We start from the raw sequence: 26,568 nt of genomic DNA, 5'->3' as shown, positions 1-26,568 counted from the left end.
CGGGGAACACTCGCTGAGATCTAAACCTGCAGCACCACACACGGGGAACACTCGCTGAGATCTAAACCTGCAGCACCACACACGAGGAACACTCGCTGAGATCTAAACTGTAGAACCACCCACGGGGAACACTCGCTGAGATCTAAACCTGCAGCACCACACACGGGGAACACTCGCTGAGATCTAAACCTGCAGCACCACACACGGGAACACTCGCTGAGATCTAAACCTGCAGCACCACACACGGGGAACACTCGCTGAGATCTAAACCTGCAGCACCACACACGGGGAACACTCACTGAGATCTAAACCTGCAGCACCACACACGGGAACACTCGCTGAGATCTAAACCTGCAGCACCACACACGGGGAACACTCGCTGAGATCTAAACCTGCAGCACCACACACGGGGAACACTCGCTGAGATCTAAACCTGCAGCACCACACACGGGGAACACTCGCTGAGATCTAAACCTGCAGCACCACACACGGGGAACACTCGCTGAGATCTAAACCTGCAGCACCACACACGGGGAACACTCGCTGAGATCTAAACCTGCAGCACCACACACGGGGAACACTCGCTGAGATCTAAACCTGCTGCACCACACACGGGGAACACTCGCTGAGATCTAAACCTGCAGCACCACACACGGGGAACACTCGCTGAGATCTAAACCTGCAGCACCACACACGGGGAACACTCGCTGAGATCTAAACCTGCAGCACCACACACGGGGAACACTCGCTGAGATCTAAACCTGCAGCACCACACACGGGAACACTCGCTGAGATCTAAACCTGCAGCACCACACACGGGGAACACTCGCTGAGATCTAAACCTGCAGCACCACACACGGGGAACACTCACTGAGATCTAAACCTGCTGCACCACACACGGGAACACTCGCTGAGATCTAAACCTGCAGCACCACACACGGGGAACACTCACTGAGATCTAAACCTGCAGCACCACACACGGGGAACACTCGCTGAGATCTAAACCTGCAGCACCACCCACGGGGAACACTCACTGAGATCTAAACCTGCAGCACCACACACGGGAAACACTCGCTGAGATCTAAACCTGCTGCACCACACACGGGAACACTCACTGAGATCTAAACCTGCAGCACCACACACGGGAAACACTCGCTGAGATCTAAACCTGCTGCACCACACACGGGGAACACTCGCTGAGATCTAAACTGTAGAACCACACACGGGGAACACTCGCTGAGATCTAAACCTGCAGCACCACACACGGGGAACACTCGCTGAGATCTAAACCTGCAGCACCACACACGGGGAACACTCGCTGAGATCTAAACTGTAGAACCACACACGGGGAACACTCGCTGAGATCTAAACTGTAGAACCACACACGGGGAACACTCGCTGAGATCTAAACCTGCAGCACCACACACGGGAACACTCGCTGAGATCTAAACCTGCAGCACCACACACGGGGAACACTCGCTGAGATCTAAACCTGCAGCACCACCCACGGGGAACACTCACTGAGATCTAAACCTGCAGCACCACACACGGGGAACACTCGCTGAGATCTAAACCTGCAGCACCACCCACGGGGAACACTCACTGAGATCTAAACCTGCAGCACCACACACGGGGAACACTCGCTGAGATCTAAACCTGCAGCACCACACACGGGGAACACTCGCTGAGATCTAAACTGTAGAACCACCCACGGGGAACACTCGCTGAGATCTAAACCTGCAGCACCACCCACGGGGAACACTCACTGAGATCTAAACTGTAGAACCACCCACGGGGAACACTCGCTGAGATCTAAACCTGCAGCACCACACACGGGGAACACTCGCTGAGATCTAAACCTGCAGCACCACACACGAGGAACACTCGCTGAGATCTAAACTGTAGAACCACCCACGGGGAACACTCGCTGAGATCTAAACCTGCAGCACCACACACGGGGAACACTCGCTGAGATCTAAACCTGCAGCACCACACACGGGAACACTCGCTGAGATCTAAACCTGCAGCACCACACACGGGGAACACTCGCTGAGATCTAAACCTGCAGCACCACACACGGGGAACACTCACTGAGATCTAAACCTGCTGCACCACACACGGGAACACTCGCTGAGATCTAAACCTGCAGCACCACACACGGGGAACACTCACTGAGATCTAAACCTGCAGCACCACACACGGGAACACTCGCTGAGATCTAAACCTGCAGCACCACACACGGAGAACACTCGCTGAGATCTAAACCTGCAGCACCACACACGGGGAACACTCGCTGAGATCTAAACCTGCAGCACCACACACGGGGAACACTCGCTGAGATCTAAACCTGCAGCACCACACACGGGGAACACTCGCTGAGATCTAAACCTGCAGCACCACACACGGGGAACACTCGCTGAGATCTAAACCTGCAGCACCACACACGGGGAACACTCGCTGAGATCTAAACCTGCTGCACCACACACGGGGAACACTCGCTGAGATCTAAACCTGCAGCACCACACACGGGGAACACTCGCTGAGATCTAAACCTGCAGCACCACACACGGGGAACACTCGCTGAGATCTAAACCTGCAGCACCACACACGGGGAACACTCGCTGAGATCTAAACCTGCAGCACCACACACGGGAACACTCGCTGAGATCTAAACCTGCAGCACCACACACGGGGAACACTCGCTGAGATCTAAACCTGCAGCACCACACACGGGGAACACTCACTGAGATCTAAACCTGCTGCACCACACACGGGAACACTCGCTGAGATCTAAACCTGCAGCACCACACACGGGGAACACTCACTGAGATCTAAACCTGCAGCACCACACACGGGAACACTCGCTGAGATCTAAACCTGCAGCACCACACACGGGAACACTCGCTGAGATCTAAACCTGCAGCACCACACACGGGGAACACTCGCTGAGATCTAAACCTGCAGCACCACACACGGGGAACACTCGCTGAGATCTAAACCTGCAGCACCACACACGGGGAACACTCGCTGAGATCTAAACCTGCTGCACCACACACGGGGAACACTCGCTGAGATCTAAACCTGCTGCACCACACATGGGGAACACTCGCTGAGATCTAAACCTGCTGCACCACACACGGGGAACACTCGCTGAGATCTAAACCTGCAGCACCACACACGGGGAACACTCGCTGAGATCTAAACTGTAGAACCACACACGGGGAACACTCGCTGAGATCTAAACTGTAGAACCACACACGGGGAACACTCGCTGAGATCTAAACCTGCAGCACCACACACGGGAACACTCGCTGAGATCTAAACCTGCAGCACCACACACGGGGAACACTCGCTGAGATCTAAACCTGCAGCACCACCCACGGGGAACACTCACTGAGATCTAAACCTGCAGCACCACACACGGGGAACACTCGCTGAGATCTAAACCTGCAGCACCACCCACGGGGAACACTCACTGAGATCTAAACCTGCAGCACCACACACGGGGAACACTCGCTGAGATCTAAACCTGCAGCACCACACACGGGGAACACTCGCTGAGATCTAAACTGTAGAACCACCCACGGGGAACACTCGCTGAGATCTAAACCTGCAGCACCACCCACGGGGAACACTCACTGAGATCTAAACTGTAGAACCACCCACGGGGAACACTCGCTGAGATCTAAACCTGCAGCACCACACACGGGGAACACTCGCTGAGATCTAAACCTGCAGCACCACACACGAGGAACACTCGCTGAGATCTAAACTGTAGAACCACCCACGGGGAACACTCGCTGAGATCTAAACCTGCAGCACCACACACGGGGAACACTCGCTGAGATCTAAACCTGCAGCACCACACACGGGAACACTCGCTGAGATCTAAACCTGCAGCACCACACACGGGGAACACTCGCTGAGATCTAAACCTGCAGCACCACACACGGGGAACACTCACTGAGATCTAAACCTGCAGCACCACACACGGGAACACTCGCTGAGATCTAAACCTGCAGCACCACACACGGGGAACACTCGCTGAGATCTAAACCTGCAGCACCACACACGGGGAACACTCGCTGAGATCTAAAGCTGCAGCACCACACACGGGGAACACTCGCTGAGATCTAAACCTGCAGCACCACACACGGGGAACACTCGCTGAGATCTAAACCTGCAGCACCACACACGGGGAACACTCGCTGAGATCTAAACCTGCAGCACCACACACGGGGAACACTCGCTGAGATCTAAACCTGCTGCACCACACACGGGGAACACTCGCTGAGATCTAAACCTGCAGCACCACACACGGGGAACACTCGCTGAGATCTAAACCTGCAGCACCACACACGGGGAACACTCGCTGAGATCTAAACCTGCAGCACCACACACGGGGAACACTCGCTGAGATCTAAACCTGCAGCACCACACACGGGAACACTCGCTGAGATCTAAACCTGCAGCACCACACACGGGGAACACTCGCTGAGATCTAAACCTGCAGCACCACACACGGGGAACACTCACTGAGATCTAAACCTGCTGCACCACACACGGGAACACTCGCTGAGATCTAAACCTGCAGCACCACACACGGGGAACACTCACTGAGATCTAAACCTGCAGCACCACACACGGGAACACTCGCTGAGATCTAAACCTGCAGCACCACACACGGGAACACTCGCTGAGATCTAAACCTGCAGCACCACACACGGGGAACACTCGCTGAGATCTAAACCTGCAGCACCACACACGGGGAACACTCGCTGAGATCTAAACCTGCAGCACCACACACAGGGAACACTCGCTGAGATCTAAACCTGCTGCACCACACACGGGGAACACTCGCTGAGATCTAAACCTGCTGCACCACACATGGGGAACACTCGCTGAGATCTAAACCTGCTGCACCACACACGGGGAACACTCGCTGAGATCTAAACCTGCTGCACCACACACGGGGAACACTCGCTGAGATCTAAACCTGCAGCACCACCCACGGGGAACACTCGCTGAGATCTAAACCTGCTGCACCACACACGGGGAACACTCGCTGAGATCTAAACCTGCAGCACCACACACGGGGAACACTCGCTGAGATCTAAACCTGCTGCACCACACACGGGAACACTCACTGAGATCTAAACCTGCAGCACCACACACGGGAAACACTCGCTGAGATCTAAACCTGCTGCACCACACACGGGGAACACTCGCTGAGATCTAAACTGTAGAACCACACACGGGGAACACTCGCTGAGATCTAAACCTGCAGCACCACACACGGGGAACACTCGCTGAGATCTAAACCTGCAGCACCACACACGGGGAACACTCGCTGAGATCTAAACTGTAGAACCACCCACGGGGAACACTCGCTGAGATCTAAACCTGCAGCACCACACACGGGGAACACTCGCTGAGATCTAAACTGTAGAACCACACACGGGAACACTCGCTGAGATCTAAACCTGCAGCACCACACACGGGAACACTCGCTGAGATCTAAACCTGCAGCACCACCCACGGGGAACACTCACTGAGATCTAAACCTGCAGCACCACACACGGGGAACACTCGCTGAGATCTAAACTGTAGAACCACACACGGGGAACACTCGCTGAGATCTAAACTGTAGAACCACACACGGGGAACACTCGCTGAGATCTAAACCTGCTGCACCACACACGGGGAACACTCGCTGAGATCTAAACCTGCAGCACCACACACGGGGAACACTCGCTGAGATCTAAACCTGCAGCACCACACACGGGAAACACTCGCTGAGATCTAAACCTGCAGCACCACACACGGGGAACACTCGCTGAGATCTAAACTGTAGAACCACACACGGGGAACACTCGCTGAGATCTAAACCTGCTGCACCACACACGGGGAACACTCGCTGAGATCTAAACCTGCAGCACCACACACGGGGAACACTCGCTGAGATCTAAACCTGCAGCACCACACACGGGAAACACTCGCTGAGATCTAAACCTGCAGCACCACACACGGGGAACACTCGCTGAGATCTAAACTGTAGAACCACACACGGGGAACACTCGCTGAGATCTAAACCTGCAGCACCACACACGGGGAACACTCGCTGAGATCTAAACCTGCAGCACCACACACGGGGAACACTCGCTGAGATCTAAACTGTAGAACCACACACGGGGAACACTCGCTGAGATCTAAACTGTAGAACCACACACGGGGAACACTCGCTGAGATCTAAACCTGCAGCACCACACACGGGGAACACTCGCTGAGATCTAAACCTGCAGCACCACCCACGGGGAACACTCACTGAGATCTAAACCTGCAGCACCACACACGGGGAACACTCGCTGAGATCTAAACCTGCAGCACCACACACGGGGAACACTCGCTGAGATCTAAACTGTAGAACCACCCACGGGGAACACTCGCTGAGATCTAAACCTGCAGCACCACCCACGGGGAACACTCACTGAGATCTAAACTGTAGAACCACCCACGGGGAACACTCGCTGAGATCTAAACCTGCAGCACCACACACGGGGAACACTCGCTGAGATCTAAACCTGCAGCACCACACACGAGGAACACTCGCTGAGATCTAAACTGTAGAACCACCCACGGGGAACACTCGCTGAGATCTAAACCTGCAGCACCACACACGGGGAACACTCGCTGAGATCTAAACCTGCAGCACCACCCACGGGGAACACTCGCTGAGATCTAAACATGCAGCACCACACACGAGGAACACTCGCTGAGATCTAAACCTGCAGCACCACACACGGGGAACACTCGCTGAGATCTAAACCTGCAGCACCACACACGAGGAACACTCACTGAGATCTAAACTGTAGAACCACCCACGGGGAACACTCGCTGAGATCTAAACCTGCAGCACCACACACGGGGAACACTCGCTGAGATCTAAACCTGCAGCACCACACACGGGAAACACTCGCTGAGATCTAAACCTGCTGCACCACACACGGGGAACACTCGCTGAGATCTAAACTGTAGAACCACACACGGGGAACACTCGCTGAGATCTAAACCTGCAGCACCACACACGGGGAACACTCGCTGAGATCTAAACCTACAGCACCACACACGGGGAACACTCGCTGAGATCTAAACTGTAGAACCACACACGGGGAACACTCGCTGAGATCTAAACTGTAGAACCACACACGGGGAACACTCGCTGAGATCTAAACCTGCAGCACCACACACGGGGAACACTCGCTGAGATCTAAACCTGCAGCACCACCCACGGGGAACACTCACTGAGATCTAAACCTGCAGCACCACACACGGGGAACACTCGCTGAGATCTAAACCTGCAGCACCACCCACGGGGAACACTCACTGAGATCTAAACCTGCAGCACCACACACGGGAAACACTCGCTGAGATCTAAACCTGCTGCACCACACACGGGAACACTCACTGAGATCTAAACCTGCAGCACCACACACGGGAAACACTCGCTGAGATCTAAACCTGCTGCACCACACACGGGGAACACTCGCTGAGATCTAAACTGTAGAACCACACACGGGGAACACTCGCTGAGATCTAAACCTGCAGCACCACACACGGGGAACACTCGCTGAGATCTAAACCTGCAGCACCACACACGGGGAACACTCGCTGAGATCTAAACTGTAGAACCACACACGGGGAACACTCGCTGAGATCTAAACTGTAGAACCACACACGGGGAACACTCGCTGAGATCTAAACCTGCAGCACCACACACGGGGAACACTCGCTGAGATCTAAACCTGCAGCACCACCCACGGGGAACACTCACTGAGATCTAAACCTGCAGCACCACACACGGGGAACACTCGCTGAGATCTAAACCTGCAGCACCACCCACGGGGAACACTCACTGAGATCTAAACCTGCAGCACCACACACGGGGAACACTCGCTGAGATCTAAACCTGCAGCACCACACACGGGGAACACTCGCTGAGATCTAAACTGTAGAACCACCCACGGGGAACACTCACTGAGATCTAAACTGTAGAACCACCCACGGGGAACACTCGCTGAGATCTAAACCTGCAGCACCACACACGGGGAACACTCGCTGAGATCTAAACCTGCAGCACCACACACGAGGAACACTCGCTGAGATCTAAACTGTAGAACCACCCGACGGGGAACACTCGCTGAGATCTAAACCTGCAGCACCACACACGGGAACACTCGCTGAGATCTAAACCTGCAGCACCACACACGGGGAACACTCGCTGAGATCTAAACCTGCAGCACCACACACGGGAACACTCGCTGAGATCTAAACCTGCAGCACCACACACGGGGAACACTCGCTGAGATCTAAACCTGCAGCACCACACACGAGGAACACTCACTGAGATCTAAACTGTAGAACCACCCACGGGAACACTCGCTGAGATCTAAACCTGCAGCACCACACACGAGGAACACTCGCTGAGATCTAAACCTGCAGCACCACACACGGGAACACTCGCTGAGATCTAAACCTGCAGCACCACACACGGGGAACACTCGCTGAGATCTAAACCTGCAGCACCACACACGGGGAACACTCACTGAGATCTAAACCTGCTGCACCACACACGGGAACACTCGCTGAGATCTAAACCTGCAGCACCACACACGGGGAACACTCACTGAGATCTAAACCTGCAGCACCACACACGGGAACACTCGCTGAGATCTAAACCTGCAGCACCACACACGGGGAACACTCGCTGAGATCTAAACCTGCAGCACCACACACGGGGAACACTCGCTGAGATCTAAACCTGCAGCACCACACACGGGGAACACTCGCTGAGATCTAAACCTGCAGCACCACACACGGGGAACACTCGCTGAGATCTAAACCTGCAGCACCACACACGGGGAACACTCGCTGAGATCTAAACCTGCAGCACCACACACGGGGAACACTCGCTGAGATCTAAACCTGCTGCACCACACACGGGGAACACTCGCTGAGATCTAAACCTGCAGCACCACACACGGGGAACACTCGCTGAGATCTAAACCTGCAGCACCACACACGGGGAACACTCGCTGAGATCTAAACCTGCAGCACCACACACGGGGAACACTCGCTGAGATCTAAACCTGCAGCACCACACACGGGAACACTCGCTGAGATCTAAACCTGCAGCACCACACACGGGGAACACTCGCTGAGATCTAAACCTGCAGCACCACACACGGGGAACACTCGCTGAGATCTAAACCTGCTGCACCACACACGGGGAACACTCGCTGAGATCTAAACCTGCAGCACCACACACGGGAACACTCGCTGAGATCTAAACCTGCAGCACCACACACGGGGAACACTCGCTGAGATCTAAACCTGCAGCACCACACACGGGGAACACTCACTGAGATCTAAACCTGCTGCACCACACACGGGAACACTCGCTGAGATCTAAACCTGCTGCAACCACACACGGGGAACACTCGCTGAGATCTAAACCTGCTGCACCACACACGGGGAACACTCGCTGAGATCTAAACCTGCTGCACCACACACGGGGAACACTCGCTGAGATCTAAACCTGCAGCACCACACACGGGGAACACTCGCTGAGATCTAAACCTGCAGCACCACACACGGGGAACACTCACTGAGATCTAAACCTGCAGCACCACACACGGGGAACACTCGCTGAGATCTAAACCTGCAGCACCACACACGGGGAACACTCGCTGAGATCTAAACCTGCAGCACCACACACGGGGAACACTCGCTGAGATCTAAACCTGCAGCACCACACACGGGGAACACTCGCTGAGATCTAAACCTGCTGCACCACACACGGGGAACACTCGCTGAGATCTAAACCTGCTGCACCACACATGGGGAACACTCGCTGAGATCTAAACCTGCTGCACCACACACGGGGAACACTCGCTGAGATCTAAACCTGCTGCACCACACACGGGAACACTCGCTGAGATCTAAACCTGCAGCACCACCCACGGGGAACACTCGCTGAGATCTAAACCTGCTGCACCACACACGGGAACACTCGCTGAGATCTAAACCTGCAGCACCACACACGGGGAACACTCCCTGAGATCTAAACCTGCTGCACCACACACGGGGAACACTCGCTGAGATCTAAACCTGCAGCACCACACACGGGGAACACTCGCTGAGATCTAAACCTGCTGCACCACACACGGGGAACACTCGCTGAGATCTAAACCTGCAGCACCACACACGGGGAACACTCGCTGAGATCTAAACCTGCTGCACCACACACGGGGAACACTCGCTGAGATCTAAACCTGCAGCATTATATGAAGGAAACAACCACTGAGTTCTGAAACTGCAGACCATACACACACACACACACACACACACACACACACAGTCAACCTACTGAAATTTAAACCTACAGTATCACACGACGGTAACAACCACTGAGCTCTGAACTTGCAGAACCACACAGGGAAAACCCACTGAGATCTAAACCTGTAGCATCACACGAAGGGAACAACCACTGAACTCTGAACCTGCAGCACCACACACAGGGATCACTAACTGAGATCTAAACCTGCAGCATCACACAAAGGGATCTGCAGCACCACACAGGGAAAACGCACTGAGAGCTAAACTGCAGCACCACACACCGCGATCACTAGCTGAGATCTAAACCTGCAGCATCACACGAAGGGAACAACCACTTAGCTCTGAATCTGCAGCATTTCAGGGAAAATACATTTAGCTCTAAATCTGCAACTCTAGGCATGGAACAACCACTGGTCTATGTAGCTGCAGCACTACACAAAAGCAACACCCAGTGAGCTCTGAACCTGCAACTCTACAGGCATGGTACACCTTCTGAACTGTGTACTTGCAGCACCACACACAGGGAACACGCACTGAGTTCTGCACCTCCAGAGGCACGGTACACCTACTGAACTCTGAATCTGCAACTCCACACGCAGGGAACATTTATCTGCTCTAAACCTGCACCCCACACCTGTGGAACACCCCCCACTGATCCCAGAACCTGCACCTCCACAAGCAGAGAGTAGGCTAGTGTCACACATCAGGCATTTTGCCAGATTGCCGGATCCAGCACACTCCAGTACAGTGTAATACAGTACAATGGCATTGCAGCAACCTCTGGTCACATGCTGTCATGTGACCGGAGCTTGCCGCGATGCCATTGTACAGTATTAAAGGGAACCTGTCATCAGAAATTTTGCACTAAACCTAAAAGCTTCCCCCTCTGCAGCTCCTGGGCTGCGTTCTGGAGAGGTTCCTGTTGTTCTTGTGTCCCCTTTCTGACCAAAATAAAGACTTTGTAAAGTGGTACCTTTTTGTATTCAGATCTTGATAATGGTACACGGGGGCGGGCTCTCTGGTGTCCGTTAGTCGGCCTCCCTGTCGCTTTAGGCCGTCCCCCATCGCGAAATTTCAAAGAGGTGATGTGAAGTAAGCTGGCCAGCGCTTGCGCAGGAATGGTGGAGGAGGCGGTGAAAGCGCGACCACGAGTTATGGGCGGGTACTTGCTGATGAATGTCACAATGCCGCCCATAATCTCGCGCATGCGCCGTGCCACTCTCGCGGGACTGCAATGTGCAGTGTGACCGCTGGTGACGTGTTGCGCATGCGCGAGATTATGGGCGGCGCTGTGACTTTCATCAGCAAGTACCCGCCCATAATCTCGTGCATGCGCTTTCACCGCCGCCTCCACCGTTCTGCGCAAGCGCTGGCCAGCTTACCTCACGTCACCTCTTTGAAATTGCGCGATGGGGGACGGCCTAAAGCGATAGGGAGGCAGACTAATGGACACCAGAGAGCCCGCCCCCGTGTACCATTATCAAGATCTGAATACAAAAAGGTACCACTTTACAAAGTCTTTATGTGCCCCCTTTCTGACCAAAATAAACAGGAACATTGCCAGAATGCAGCCCAGGAGCTGCAGAGGGGGAATCTTTTAGGTTTAGTGCAAAATTTCTGATGACTGGTGCCCTTTAACACTGTACTAGAGTGTGCCGGATCCGGCAATGTGGCGAAATGCGTGAAACTAGCCGTACATACTGAGCGGTGAACTTGCAGCACCACACAGGAAACACCCACAAGCTCTAAAGCTGAAGCTCCACACCTCTGGAACACCCCCCACTGAGCTCTGAACCTGCACCTCCACAAGCGGTGAACTTGCAGCACCACACAGGAAACACCCACAAGCTCTAAACCTGCACCCCACACCTCTGGAACACCCCCCACTGAGCTCTGAACCTGCACCTCCACAAGCGGTGAACTTGCAGCACCACACAGGAAACACCCACAAGCTCTAAACCTGCAGCTCCACATGGAGGAAGCACTCACCGAGAACTAGAGAAGACTTGAGATGGTTGTCCAGGATTACAAAGACATTGCTTTCTTCCAAGACCCGTACCCCAATGCTCTGCAGGCTGGGTTGTATTCACTCAGCTTCATTGAGCAGCATGTGGTGCCATACACAAGCTGAGCAGCAGTGTGGTGCTCTTTCTTGGCAGAAAGCAGCCATGTTTTTCTAGCCCTGGACACCCCCTTTAAGCTAGATGCTGGGCAGATCTCTGCGGCCCCTCACCTCCTCCTCCTCGCTCTCCTCTTTGATGGTCAGGGTGGGCGCAGCCTCTGTGATGAGCGGTGAGTGCTCCATTGGGACTTTGAACTTCTCGGCGGCCGCTTTGTGCACTTGCTGGGAGAGATCTTCAATCTGTCAAAGAAAAGAAAGTGTAGACTTAAAGATGAAGATGGACGCCTCCAATTTCTCCCCCGGGGACGGCCATATGGTGCGTGTAATGAGTGTAGCATCCACGGCGCTATAGGGCCCGGAGCCTGGAAAGTCCTCCCATCCCCCCCTCACATCCCCCCTACAGAATAGTCCTCCATCTCGCCCCCTCCCATCCCTCCCTCACATCCCCCCCTCACATCCCCCCTACAGAATAGTCCTCCATCTCGCCCCCTCCCATCCCTCCCTCACATCCCCCCCTCACATCCCCCCTACAGAATAGTCCTCCATCTCGCCCCCTCCCATCCCTCCCTCACATCCCCCCTCACATCCCCCCTACAGAATAGTCCTCCATCTCGCCCCCTCCCATCCCTCCCTCACATCCCCCCCTCACATCCCCCCTACAGAATAGTCCTCCATCTCGCCCCCTCCCATCCCTCCCTCACATCCCCCCCCTCACATCCCCCCTACAGAATAGTCCTCCATCTCGCCCCCTCACATCCCCCCCTCACATCCCCCCTACAGAATAGTCCTCCATCTCGCCCCCCTCACATCCCCCCCTCACATCCCCCCTACAGAATAGTCCTCCATCTCGCCCCCTCCCATCCCTCCCTCACATCCCCCCCTCACATCCCCCCCTCACATCCCCTCCTCACATCCCCCCTCACATCCCCCCCTCACATCCCCCCCTCACATCCCCCCCTCACATCCCCCCTACAGAATAGTCCTCCATCTCGCCCCCTCGGCTCCGCATCTGTCACCTTGGCTTCCCCAAACACGATGTAGATGTCGGACGCCGGACTCTTGAACACGTCCGGTTTGGTGATGACAAATAGGATGTTCTTGGATTTGCGGATGGTGATCCTGGTGACGCCGTGTATCTGCCGCAGGCCGAGCTTGGACATTGCCTGGAGGGAAGTGACAATTCAGTGATTTGCCCACGCCCCCTTAAAGGGAATACATAAGATAAAGCTAAAATGGCCGCTGCCAGCGTCATTCCCTTCCCTCAGATGTGTCTGGTATTTGCAGTTCACCTCCACTCAGGGGCTTCCTTCTAGAAGAAACTTCCTAAAGATGAGCGCTCATTTATTGATGTCATTCTATTCCCTGGTGTAAATGGCGCTGTTCTCCTGAGTCCGGCATTGTCTTCCTTTTGTTCCTGCTCCTCTCCGTTCCTGACATATGGCGCCCTCGCCCCTGTGTATAAACCTAATCTTTTTGGCCAAGTGGGTGTGTTCTTCTAGAAGCGCTCACCGAGCAGATTCGAGAACCACGCCCACTTGGTAACAACACTAGGTTTATATACAGGAAAAAAAGGGACAAATATTGGAGCCGAAAAGGTTCAGGAACAAAGAAAAACACGTCCGGACTCAGGACGGCGACATTGAGTGACTGGTCCTGGTGAATACTACATTCAGCCATTTCTGGGCAATATCTGATGACCAATATGGCCGCCAGTGAGGGGATGGGGGTGTCTCCCGGCTTTCCTAGTATCCTGTAACATGGTGGCCATTATTTGGAAAGCTGGGTCACCGCTTGTGACTGAGGTGACGGCAGCCTCATCTATGGCCATATAATACACTTTGCCTACGTTCTTTATTAAAAGCTGGATAAACACTCATGTACAAGAAATAATAAGCGCCATTTTTTATTTTTCACTCCTGTTCTCTGCTCCGGTTTCCCCATAAAGAGAGTCCTCAGGGGTTGCCATGGTAGCATTAACAGTCTAACGGTATGCACTTCCTGTCATGTGACCTCCACTTCTTGAAAGGCGGTCACATGACAGGAAGTCCACGTTGAGGCAGTCTGCTGTCGCGGGGTCTGGGGTGACCTCGCTCAGTCGCCTCTCCCCCCCATAGTTTCACCACTGCCCGAGGTATCTAAGACCCTCCCTGCATCCTGTGCAGCCATTTACATCGATCGCCTCATGAATTATTCACCTTCCTGGCCTTCTTCTCACTGCGGCTCTGCTTGGCTTTGCTGATAGTTTCCTCTCCGGAGCCCACACAATGCGCCAGCTGATTCTGCGGGAAGACAAATGGAGGAGAGGAGAGGAGAGGCAATCAGAGCAGTTTACCCGCTGATCTCCCCGGACACAGCGCCAGGCGAGAAGCACTGATCAGCTAATACCGTACTACCGCATCTCCGACATCCGCTCATCTCCAGCCGGTATAACCTGGGCATCTCCTGTATATAATTATATATGTACAGCCGGTATAACCTGGGCATCTCCTGTATATAATTATATATGTACAGCCGGTATAACCTGGGCATCTCCTGTATATAATTATATATGTACAGCTGGTATAACCTGGGCATCGCCTGTATATAATTATATATGTACAGCTGGTATAACCTGGGCATCTCCTGTATATAATTATATATGTACAGCCGGTATAACCTGGGCATCTCCTGTATATAATTATATATGTACAGCCGGTATAACCTGGGCATCTCCTGTATATAATTATATATGTACAGCCGGTATAACCTGGGCATCTCCTGTATATAATTATATATGTACAGCCGGTATAACCTGGGCATCTCCTGTATATAATTATATATGTACAGCCGGTATAACCTGGGCATCTCCTGTATATAATTATATATGTACAGCCGATATAACCTGGGCATCTCCTGTATATAATTATATATGTACAGCTGGTATAACCTGGGCATCTCCTGTATATAATTATATATGTGCAGCCGGTATAACCCGGGCATCTCCTGTATATAATTATATATGTACAGCTGGTATAACCTGGGCATCTCCTGTATATAATTATATATGTACAGCCAGTATAACCTGGGCATCTCCTGTATATAATTATATATGTACAGCTGGTATAACCTGGGCATCTCCTGTGTATAATTATATATGTACAGCCGGTATAACCTGGGCATCTCCTGTATATAATTATATATGTACAGCTGGTATAACCTGAGCATCTCCTGTATATAATTATATATGTACAGCTGATATAACCTGGGCATCTCCAGTATATAATTATATATGTACAGCCGATATAACCTGGGCATCTCCTGTATATAATTATATATGTACAGCTGGTGTAACCCGGGCATCTCCAGTATATAATTATATATGTACAGCCGGTATAACCTGGGCATCTCCTGTACATAATTATATATGTACAGCCGATATAACCTGGGCATCTCCTGTATATAATTATATATGTACAGCCGGTATAACATGGACATCTCCTGTGTATAATTATATATGTACAGCCGGTATAACCTGGGCATCTCCTGTATATAATTATATATGTACAGCCGGTATAACCCGGGCATCTCCTGTATATAATTATATATGTACAGCTGGTATAACCTGGGCATCTCCTGTATATAATTATATATGTACAGCTGGTATAACCTGGGCATCTCCTGTATATAATTATATATGTACAGCTGGTATAACCTGGGCATCTCCTGTATATAATTATATATGTACAGTCGGTATAACCTGGGCATCTCCTGTATATAATTATATATGTACAGCTGGTATAACCTGGGCATCTCCTGTATATAATTATATATGTACAGCTGGTATAACCTGGGCATCTCCTGTATATTTATATATATGTACAGCTGGTATAACCTGGGCATCTCCTGTATATAATTATATATGTACAGCTGGTATAACCTGGGCATTTCCTGTATATAATTATATATGTACAGCCGCTATAACCTGGGCATCTCCTGTATATAATTATATATGTATAGCTGGTATAACCTGGGCATCTCCTGTATATAATTATAGATGTATAACCTGGGTATCTCCTGTATATAATTATATATGTACAGCTGGTATAACCTGGGAATCTCCTGTATATAATTATATATGTACAGCTGGTATAACCCGGGCATCTCCTGTATATAATTATATATGTACAGCCGCTATAACCTGGGCATCTCCTGTATATAATTATATATGTACAGCCGGTATAACCCGGGCATCTCCTGTATATAATTATATATGTACAGCCGGTATAACCTGGGCATCTCCTGTATATAATTATATATGTACAGCTGATATAACCTGGGCATCTCCTGTATATAATTATATATGTACAGCCGGTATAACCTGGGCATCTCCTGTATATAATTATATATGTACAGCTGATATAACCTGGGCATCTCTTGTATATAATTATATATGTACAGCCGGTATAACCTGGGCATCTCCTGTATATAATTATATATGTACAGCTGGTATAACCTGGGCATCTCCTGTATATAATTATATATGTACAGCTGGTATAACCCGGGCATCTCCTGTATATAATTATATATGTACAGCCGGTATAACCCGGGCATCTCCTGTATATAATTATATATGTATAGCCGGTATAACCTGGGCATCTCCTGTATATAATTATATATGTACAGCTGGTATAACCTGGGCATCTCCTGTATATAATTATATATGTACAGCCGGTATAACCCGGGCATCTCCTGTATATAATTATATATGTACAGCTGGTATAACCTGGGCATCTCCTGTATATAATTATATATGTATAGCCGGTATAACCTGGGCATCTCCTGTATATAATTATATATGTACAGCTGGTATAACCTGGGCATCTCCTGTATATAATTATATATGTACAACTGGTATAACCTGGGCATCTCCTGTATATAATTATATATGTACAGCCGGTATAACCTGGGCATCTCCTGTATATAATTATATATGTACAGCTGGTATAACCTGGGCATCTCCTGTATATAATTATAAGAGAGCTAAGAAATTAATTTTGCTGTTACTGTAAAATGCTGCTTGTGAATAAGCACCGAGGACTACAAGACCCAGCAGAACGGGGGGTATTAGACTCAATGTAAATCAGGATGAATAATGTACCTGGACTGTCATCAGAGTACAACTCCCAGCATGCATCTGTCAGGACACGCTATAAGCTGTAATTCTGGAAAATCACACGTTACACAGGAGGAGCGGGGCTGTACCTGGCTGGACGATGTCCGCGGCTCCGTCAGATCCGCTTCTTCCAGTTCTGGGAGCGATTCATCATTACTTTCTGTGTCATTACAGGAACCTGGATGAAGAGAAATATTCAGAATGAAAAGCTGCAGATATACGATAAGATCCAGCTGATAAAACTGAGGGATGCCGAGGTGAGAGAGGAGGGATGTGCAATCAAATAATGACTAGGATCAATTAATATATACAAAACAATTTGCCTGTATAGAAAATAATTGCAATTGACATGCTTCTTTCTTAGCTCCAAACCCCCTGCATGAAAGTAAATAATATGATTCTGTCTACAGCCACCACTAGGGGGAGCTCCCTGTATACAGAGATACATGATAAGATCCTGTCTGCAGTCACCACTAGGGGGAGCTCCCTGTATACAGAGATACATGAGAAGATCCTGTCTGCAGCCACCACTAGGGGGAGCTCCCTGTATACAGAGATACATGATAAGATCCTGTCTGCAGCCACCACTAGGGGGAGCTCCCTGTATACAGAGATACATGATAAGATCCTGTCTGCAGCCACCACTAGGGGGAGCTCCCTGTATACAGAGATACATGAGAAGATCCTGTCTGCAGCCACCACTAGGGGGAGCTCCCTGTATACAGAGATACATGATAAGATCCTGTCTGCAGCCACCACTAGGGGGAGCTCCCTGTATACAGAGATACATGATAAGATTCTGTCTGCAGTCCCCACTAGGGGGAGCTCCCTGTATACAGAGATACATGATAAGACCCTGTCTGCAGTCACCACTAGGGGGAGCTCCCTGTATACAGAGATACATGATAAGATCCTGTCTGCAGCCACCACTAGGGGGAGCTCCCTGTATACAGAGATACATGATAAGATTCTGTCTGCAGCCACCACTAGGGGGAGCTCCCTGTATACAGAGATACATGATAAGATCCTGTCTGCAGCCACCACTAGGGGGAGCTCCCTGTATACAGAGATACATGATAAGACTCTGTCTGCAGCCACCACTAGGGGGAGCTCCCTGTATACAGAGATACATGATAAGATTCTGTCTGCAGCCACCACTAGGAGGAGCTCCCTGTATACAGAGATACATGATAATATCCTGTCTGCAGTCACCACTAGGGGGAGCTCCCTGTATACAGAGATACATGATAAGACTCTGTCTGCAGCCACCACTAGGGGGAGCGCCCTGTATACAGAGATACATGATAAGATCCTGTCTGCAGCCACCACTAGGGGGAGCTCCCTGTATACAGAGATACATGATAAGATCCTGTCTGCAGTCACTACTAGGGGGAGCTCCCTGTATACAGAGATACATGATAAGACTCTGTCTGCAGCCACCACTAGGGGGAGCTCCCTGTATACAGAGATACATAATAAGATCCTGTCTGCAGCCACCACTAGGGGGAGCTCCCTGTATACAGAGATACATGATAAGATCATGTCTGCAGCCACCACTAGGGGGAGCTCCCTGTATACAGAGATACATGATAAGATCATGTCTGCAGCCACCACTAGGGGGAGCTCCCTGTATACAGAGATACATGATAAGATCATGTCTGCAGCCACCACTAGGGGGAGCTCCCTGTATACAGAGATACATGATAAGATCCTGTCTGCAGCCACCACTAGGGGGAGCTCCCTGTATACAGAGATACATGATAAGATTCTGTCTGCAGCCACCACTAGGGGGAGCTCCCTGTATACAGAGATACATGATAAGATCCTGTCTGCAGCCACCACTAGGGGGAGCTCCCTGTATACAGAGATACATGATAAGATTCTGTCTGCAGCCACCACTAGGGGGAGCTCCCTGTATAGATGATTAGATTCTGTATCCCATCTTACCTTTGTGACTCAGCGTCTCACACCCTCGTTGCTCCATCAGAGGTTTGCTGATGCCCAGCAGGGTCACTGCAGACGTCTCCCGCATCAGTTGCATCTCTTGCGTCCTAGACGTTAGCTCACTGTCACTGGAGGAGCTCGGCTCAGATAGGGGGAAAATCACTTGCGATTTCTTTCCCACTGGTCCTTGGCTCTGCAGGGCTCTTGGACACCGGCTGATAAAGGGGTGCTCTGTGCTCAGATTGGGGGTTATAGAGCTGCTTTCAGAAGCTGAGAGAAATAGCATTGAATGACATATGTTAATATTGTAACGCTGATAATACAGACCCCTCCCCTGGTCTTCTGACTACGACTACACTCACTAATGGAGGAGGCAGGCCGCTTTGCACAGTCTCCACAGCCCTACATTATGGTGCATTTGCAGTGATATATACTGTAGGGTCAGAGGTTTGGCGTGGGAAATACATGTATCTTGTCTGAGCAGGAGGCGTGATCTGCGTGATGTGGCCTTTAACTAGTGTAGTTGGCAACAAAGTAAGATTACCTGATGAAAGCTGTTTGGAATCCAGATTTTTCGGAGCAGCAGGATGTTCCACTTCTCTGTGATTCTGAGGACTCTCTTCGGGCACGAGGGGGAGAGATTCCACAGGAGGCACTTCACTTACAGCAGAGCCTGGAGTAGGGGATAGAGCAGCTTCAGATTTGAGGGCTACATGAATGTGTAACTCACAGTTAATGTCCATATTCGTCTGCTTACCCTGGTGGTCTCTATTATCCGTGCTCTGCTGCTTGGGGTCTAGATTCTTGCTGTGGAGATTAGTGGTCCTCGGCTCCTGTTCAGGGTTGTCCTTTGCTTTCTTCATGTCTTGGGATGACTGATCGGGTAACTTTTTAGAGTCAAGACAGACCTTGTCTCCAGCTTTCTTTTTCTTGGAGGGGCTCCTATCTATCTGGTCAGATTTCACTTTTGGTTGTGTTTTCTTTTGTCTTTTGGACTCTAGATCGTTCCCCTTAAATTTATTGTTTTCTGATGGACCTACAACTTCAAGGCCAAGATCTCTACTATAAATGACCTTGGTGGTCTCAGTGGAAGATACGGCTGCTTGCGCCGCTGATGAACTTGACCGAATGCTGAGATCCAGTGCCTCCAGCTTACCGAACGAGCCTTGGAGAAGCTTGGTCATTTCTTGGACGTCTTCAGACATCTCCGTTTTGTCTTTTCTTGGCTTGGACAAGGCACTGACTGATGGCACTGAACTCAGTTCTGTATTTGATATCGGCAAAGTATTTGAAAACTTGTGACAAGTTTCTTCTAGTTGCTGAGCAGAAGACCTTTCCAAGAAGTCTGAAGAAGGACATGACTGTTTAGATACCAGGTTGACTTGCTCTTTGGCTTCTCTGCACATCGAGGAGGTTTTTATAAATAAGTGATTTTCTGAAGTATTCTTTTCTGATGAGTTTTTAGTGCAAATAGGAATTGGGTGAAGTGAAGAGGACGGAAGGATTGATGGGGTATTAGCAGCGTCTGCGATAGTTGGTGAGATACATGAGACTTGGTGATCCTCAGCAGGAGATACATTTCCTAAACTCCTGTCATCACCAGTTGTTTTATTAGATAAATTGCTTTTGTTGAGTTGTTTGCTTCCTTCTTTAATACTGGCTACTGTAATATCACGTTCTCGCCAACAGTCAAATGTAAAACTACTGTCCATCGTAGTGTGGAAACGATTACTGAGCTGGAAGATACCAGTGGTTTCACTAGTGGGAAATTCGGGAGGCTCTTGACTGTCGTCAGTCTTTTCAGCTTTCCTGTCTGGTGGTTCCTTACAAACAGGGTGGTTATGTATATCACTAGACTCATTTACCACTTCGGACCCACCAGCTCCTTCATTGTCCTCAGTCACCGTCACCGGTTCACTGGGTTTTGAAGGCTGTACAGTCAAACATTCCCTTTCCGAAAAACAAGAACTTTTTTTAATACACTGCAGATCCTGATCATTTTGCTCATTGGATTTTTTATTTAACTTGACTAATGGATCTGCAGGATCTTCTGCAGTTTTCAAAGATGGTGGTGGATTGATGCTATGCATTGGTAGAACATGTTCTGGTATAGTGATGTCTTCTACTTTACTTGCAGTTTCCCCACAAAAGCTTATGTTCTTCTTAGATTGGAAATCATTGAGGTCACCAGTGAATAACGTCTTGGTGTCACCTAAGCCAGAAGATGTTTCACTGATGATTGAAATATTGGGTTCCTTCTTACTAGTTCTTGTATTTAGATGTTTGCAACTATCAAGTTCTCTGTTAGCAATTTCATTCTCTGCACTGGATGCTGCAGAATCGAGATGTGTCTGCTCTTCTTCCATGTGACAGGACAGTTGGCCTGTGATATAATTGGTGGCTTCTTCTTGTTGTTTCTGGATTTGTGCAATGAGTGAAGGTCGGTCCAAAAGTTTTACTTCTTCGGGATCTTCTTCAGACTCGTAGCATGCAAACAACTCTTCATCGACTGTCTCTTCTACGAAGGCAATTTCCTCTCCAGTTCCTTCTTTTTGGACAGGTTCTGACTTCTTTCCATACCTTTCATCATCATCTTCGGTACACATCAGTCCTTGGGAGATCTCGGTTTCCTTTTTATCAGGTTTTTTGCTATCTTCATATTTCTCTAAGAAGTAACTTCTATCTTCAGCCAGCTGAACAGCCATGGAGGTTCTCCTTCCATTCTCATCATCACGTGTCCGGTCCTCTTCTTGGGTCTGCGCAGAGGTGTACAAAGGAGGCAACGTATCCAGCTCTTCATCAGTATCAAAACAAGCAATCAAACATTCCCCAACATTACCAATTCCAGCTCGAAGGATATGGTCCATTTCAGAGGATGATGAAGATGATTGTTGTTCTACAGGACTATCAGACCATGTCCTCATTGCCCCTCCTCTCACTTTTAGGTTTTGAGTTAATTCAGAATTCGGTTCCCTTTCAGCTTCAGTTGTAAGTACTAACGTACTTCTTATGGCTTCTTCACATACTTCTTGTAGAGCTCTGCTGGTACTTGAGTCTTCAAGCTCGCTGGAGCTGTCTTGTGTGATGGAGGGATCTTCAGAAAATCCTTGTGCTAGATTGGGTAATCCAATGCCTTCATCAGGTTCCTTACCGCAACTTTCTTTCTCTTGAAGTGTGGCTTCATTGACTTTGACAATTTGCTCGTCAATATCAAGAAGATCTTCACCATTTATATCCAGAGCCGTAAACACTGCACATTCGCCCTCCGAGTCAGACAGATCTGATGACGTCTCCATCTCACTTTCACAGCCAGAATTGGAAGACTCATGTTGGCCCGTGACTGGTCCCTCTGTGCTCTGTGCAGCCGAGTCCGTTGTCACTGCATATTCCTCAGTGCCATAGCGTTTGTCATCCTCTTCTCCATCATAAGAGGCCGAATCTGATGACTCCGATGTATCATCCTGATAAGCAAATGATTCATCGACCCCTTCATTGATTGACGTCTCAGACAATGAATGTAGATATGAGGCCGAGGTACTATCTTCCTCATCATCCTCCTCATCTTCTTGTACTTTCTCTTCTGCATCGATGGCCTCCTCAGCTGATTCTCCTTGTGGGAATAACGTGATCTCCATTGACTCAGCCTCGAATATTAAGCTTCCTCGGAACGGAAGCATAAAAGCGGGAATCATGTGATCATTTTCGGTGCTTGGCAGGCTTACTGTGTGGATCTCCTGCTGGCTCGCCGGCTGTAGAGCACTCTCAAGGTTTGTAGAGCAGCCTGCTAGAGGTGCTTGCTGCGACTCCTGCACATGCGTCGTGCCAGAAGACATAGTGTTCATGAATTCAGGACATAGAGGGATGCTCGTGAAGGATGGTGCAAAGTCCGTTTCCCATTCATCTTCGTCTTCCTCCTCTTCACTCGAATGGATATCACTAGGGTAACCATCTATGAAATCCTCGTTGGCCGGAGAAAAGTCATCAGGGTCTATATCTCTGTCGTACAGCTCTGGGATATCTTCATCATCCAACATATCAGGGGACATACAACAAGGATCTTCACATAGACTTTCCTCGTTAACCACCATGTGGTCCGGATAAGGGGTGGGAGATTCAATGTTGTCCACCTCAGCCATCAAATTCGGGGAACATGAAGGAGAGCCACTGGAGGTGGCAGAGGAGGCCCAGCTACCTCCTTCTGCAGTCACGTAGGATCCTGAAGGTGACGTTGGAGGAGAAGACATATTGTCATTGTCAAGGTCATTTTGTTCCTCGTTGAGGTGGCTCTTTGTGTAGGCATGGTGTTTATATTGGCTGTACATAGTTTTTACTGGAGTTGATGGAGCGGTGGTGTACGAGTCGGCGTCAGCGGTACTTACAGGTTTAGCTTGTAAGGATCTGGCATCACTTACTGTGGAGCTGCAGGTTGACTCTTTGGTGGGTTTGAGAAATGAAGGCACATCAGCTACAGATTCACCCTGAGAAAATAATTCGTCTTTCAATGAAAACTTTCCAAAGTGCAAATCATCGGTAGACTCTGACACAATGGCTTTGTCATTTTCACGACCTGAAATCCCGTCCACTTTAGGGTGATGTAAGTGCAATGTTACTTCCTCCAGAGCATCTCCGAAAACCATCTCCCTCTCAGGATTCATCGTGTGCAATCTATTTATACTCCCCCTCTCCTCAGAGCTACAAGATGTTTCTTCCCCCATCACAATTCTGGTGTCCAGAGCTTCCGGGTGCACAGCTTCTTCAGGAAGACGTTGCTCGGTTCCCTCTGACTCTTCCTCATGGGTCACAGTTGACTCTTCAGATATCACAGAAGGAAGATGCAGAGGACCGAGGGTGTTCCCAGGGGGGGTTTCACTGCTTGCACCCTCTGGCTGAGGTCTGTGTCCTTCTTTGGCCTGAATGCATGGAGTCACCAGGGCTATACTGGGGGTACATGCTGGGCCCACCAAGGGAGATTCCTCTAATGGGCTTAAACACTTGGGCGTGGTGGCTTCACTACTTGGGGTTGATGTGGTGGAAGTGATTGGAGATGAACCTGAAATGAAAAAAAGAGAAACGTGAGTGCTTGAGTGCTTTCTGTAGCTGGCGATACACCATATATCTGGTCATGTGTGGCAATGCTTTCTGTGCAAATTGTATCAATTTAGAAAACTGTATAGAATTTGAGGACTAATCTTCAGTATGATTTATCTGTAGGGGGTGCTATTTTTCATTTAACACAGCACCACCTAATAATATGTATCAGACTTAATGCATCCCAGCAAGGAAATGCAATGTAGCAAGCTGGGATTTCCTGCTGTGAGAGAGGCAGAGGGGGCTGCACAATGTACGTGTCATGATAATACACTCCTCAAACTGGAAATTACAACACTAAGAAGGAAAGCTTGTGGAATTATGGAAATCACAGGATGGATTCAGATCTGCAAATGATGTAGAAATATAAACAAAATGTTCAAAACCTCTGGATTTCCTCAGTCTGAGCCACGTGCAGAAATCCCTGCACTTTCAGCCTCGGCTGTGATGACTGAGTTTTTTAATGAATTCCTGAGAAAGTTTCTGAAGCTGAATGCATTTGGGTAAATCATCAAGATCTTCTGCTGGCAGCTCCCGTATAATCACCAACTAATGACGTCCTCAATGTGCTCGATGGAGACAAATCCGAAGAAGATGCAGCTATGGGAGACAAATCTGGAGAAGACACTGCAGCTATGGGAGACAAATCTGGAGAAGACACTGCAGCTATGGGAGACAAATCTGGAGAAGACACTGCAGCCATGAGAGATAAGTCTGGAGATGCTGCAGCCATGGTAGACAAGTCCAAAGACGCTGCAGCAACAATAGACAAGTCTGGAGATACTGCAGCCACGGGAGACAAGTCCATATATGCTGCAGCCATGGGACACAAGTCCATAGACGCTGCGCCACGAGAGAAAAGTCCGGAGATGCTGCTGCCATGGGAGACAAGTCCAGAGACACTGCAACCATGGGATACAAGTCCATAGATGCTGCAGCCACGGTAGACAAGTCTGGAGATACTGTAGCCATGGGAGACAAGACCATAGAAGCTGCAGCCACGGGAGACAAGACCATAGACGCTGCAGCCATGGGAGACAAGTCCATAGACGCTGCAGCCATGGGAGACAAGTCCATAGACGCTGCACCCATGAAAGAAAGTCCGGAGATGCTGCAGCCACAGGAGAAGGCTTAGGCTACACAGATTGATCACAGTATTACATGCAGCAAGCAACCTGGGGATGTTATATGGAGAAACGGCTCCTAGGACACTTTGGATAAATGTCCACACCAACAAGTCAGTGTAATGTTGAGCTGCATCTGCAATGAGGACTAGAGGCGTCTGACTACCATACATTATGCCCCCTCCCCATAAAAGTTTCTTCATGGTGTTGCCCACGTGGTCTCCACAACAATGTCCGGCTATGATTGCAGCAACCAAGACAAAGGCGGGACTTCATGCTGAAGAGGACAGACCTCCATGCTCTGCACCATGACAGCATTGACAGCTGGGAGGTCAATGGACACCTATATCTTGACGTACAGCTCGTAGCTCAATGTTCTTGCAGATGCCTTCTGATGGTTTGGGTAGACGCTGTGTGACACCTTAGACTTGGTATGCGATATCCAATTTCACTCACAGTACAAAATGGAACAATCGTGGAAACATTTCTTAAAGTGTCGGAGAAGCCGTTTTTCCACCTGACAACTCCAGGCCACATATTGATGGTGTTACTGTGAGCACCCTGCGTGGCCTAAATGTGCTGGACTTGTCTCCATCGCGCACATCTGGACGTCAATTGCCGGTGATTACATAGGAGCTATCAGCAGAGGATCCTGATGATTTACCCAAATCCATTCACAGGACGGTACATGACTTATTCCTTCCAAAAACAGTACTAAGGACCAGAGGGCACTCACTGCATGT

General features: G+C 49.9%; 2 protein-coding genes across 2 annotated transcripts in view; one reads left to right on the top strand and one right to left on the bottom strand.

Moving 5' to 3' along the window:
- LOC142243675 (uncharacterized) overlaps window positions 1-26,568 on the bottom strand; it is a 52,481-nt gene that overhangs the window by 4,863 nt on the left and 21,050 nt on the right. Inside the window, exons 2-8 of the mRNA XM_075315816.1 lie at window positions 20,371-24,663; window positions 20,158-20,286; window positions 19,617-19,883; window positions 17,759-17,847; window positions 14,713-14,796; window positions 13,534-13,680; window positions 12,629-12,757 (exon numbers count right to left, since the gene is read on the bottom strand). Coding sequence (XP_075171931.1) covers window positions 12,629-12,757; window positions 13,534-13,680; window positions 14,713-14,796; window positions 17,759-17,847; window positions 19,617-19,883; window positions 20,158-20,286; window positions 20,371-24,663 — 5,138 coding nt within the window. The remainder of the gene's footprint in view (window positions 1-12,628; window positions 12,758-13,533; window positions 13,681-14,712; window positions 14,797-17,758; window positions 17,848-19,616; window positions 19,884-20,157; window positions 20,287-20,370; window positions 24,664-26,568) is intronic.
- The window catches only part of LOC142243676 (uncharacterized), a 128,384-nt gene continuing 119,683 nt past the window's right edge, over window positions 17,868-26,568 (top strand). Inside the window, exon 1 of the mRNA XM_075315821.1 lies at window positions 17,868-17,926. The gene's annotated coding sequence lies outside the window, so the exon portion shown is untranslated. The remainder of the gene's footprint in view (window positions 17,927-26,568) is intronic.

This window comes from Anomaloglossus baeobatrachus, chromosome 6 (genome assembly GCF_048569485.1).
Source record: "Anomaloglossus baeobatrachus isolate aAnoBae1 chromosome 6, aAnoBae1.hap1, whole genome shotgun sequence".
Classification (NCBI taxonomy): domain Eukaryota; kingdom Metazoa; phylum Chordata; class Amphibia; order Anura; family Aromobatidae; genus Anomaloglossus; species Anomaloglossus baeobatrachus.
The sequence above is the reverse complement of the archived record's forward strand: the minus strand, read 5'-3'. Positions and strand labels throughout refer to the sequence as shown.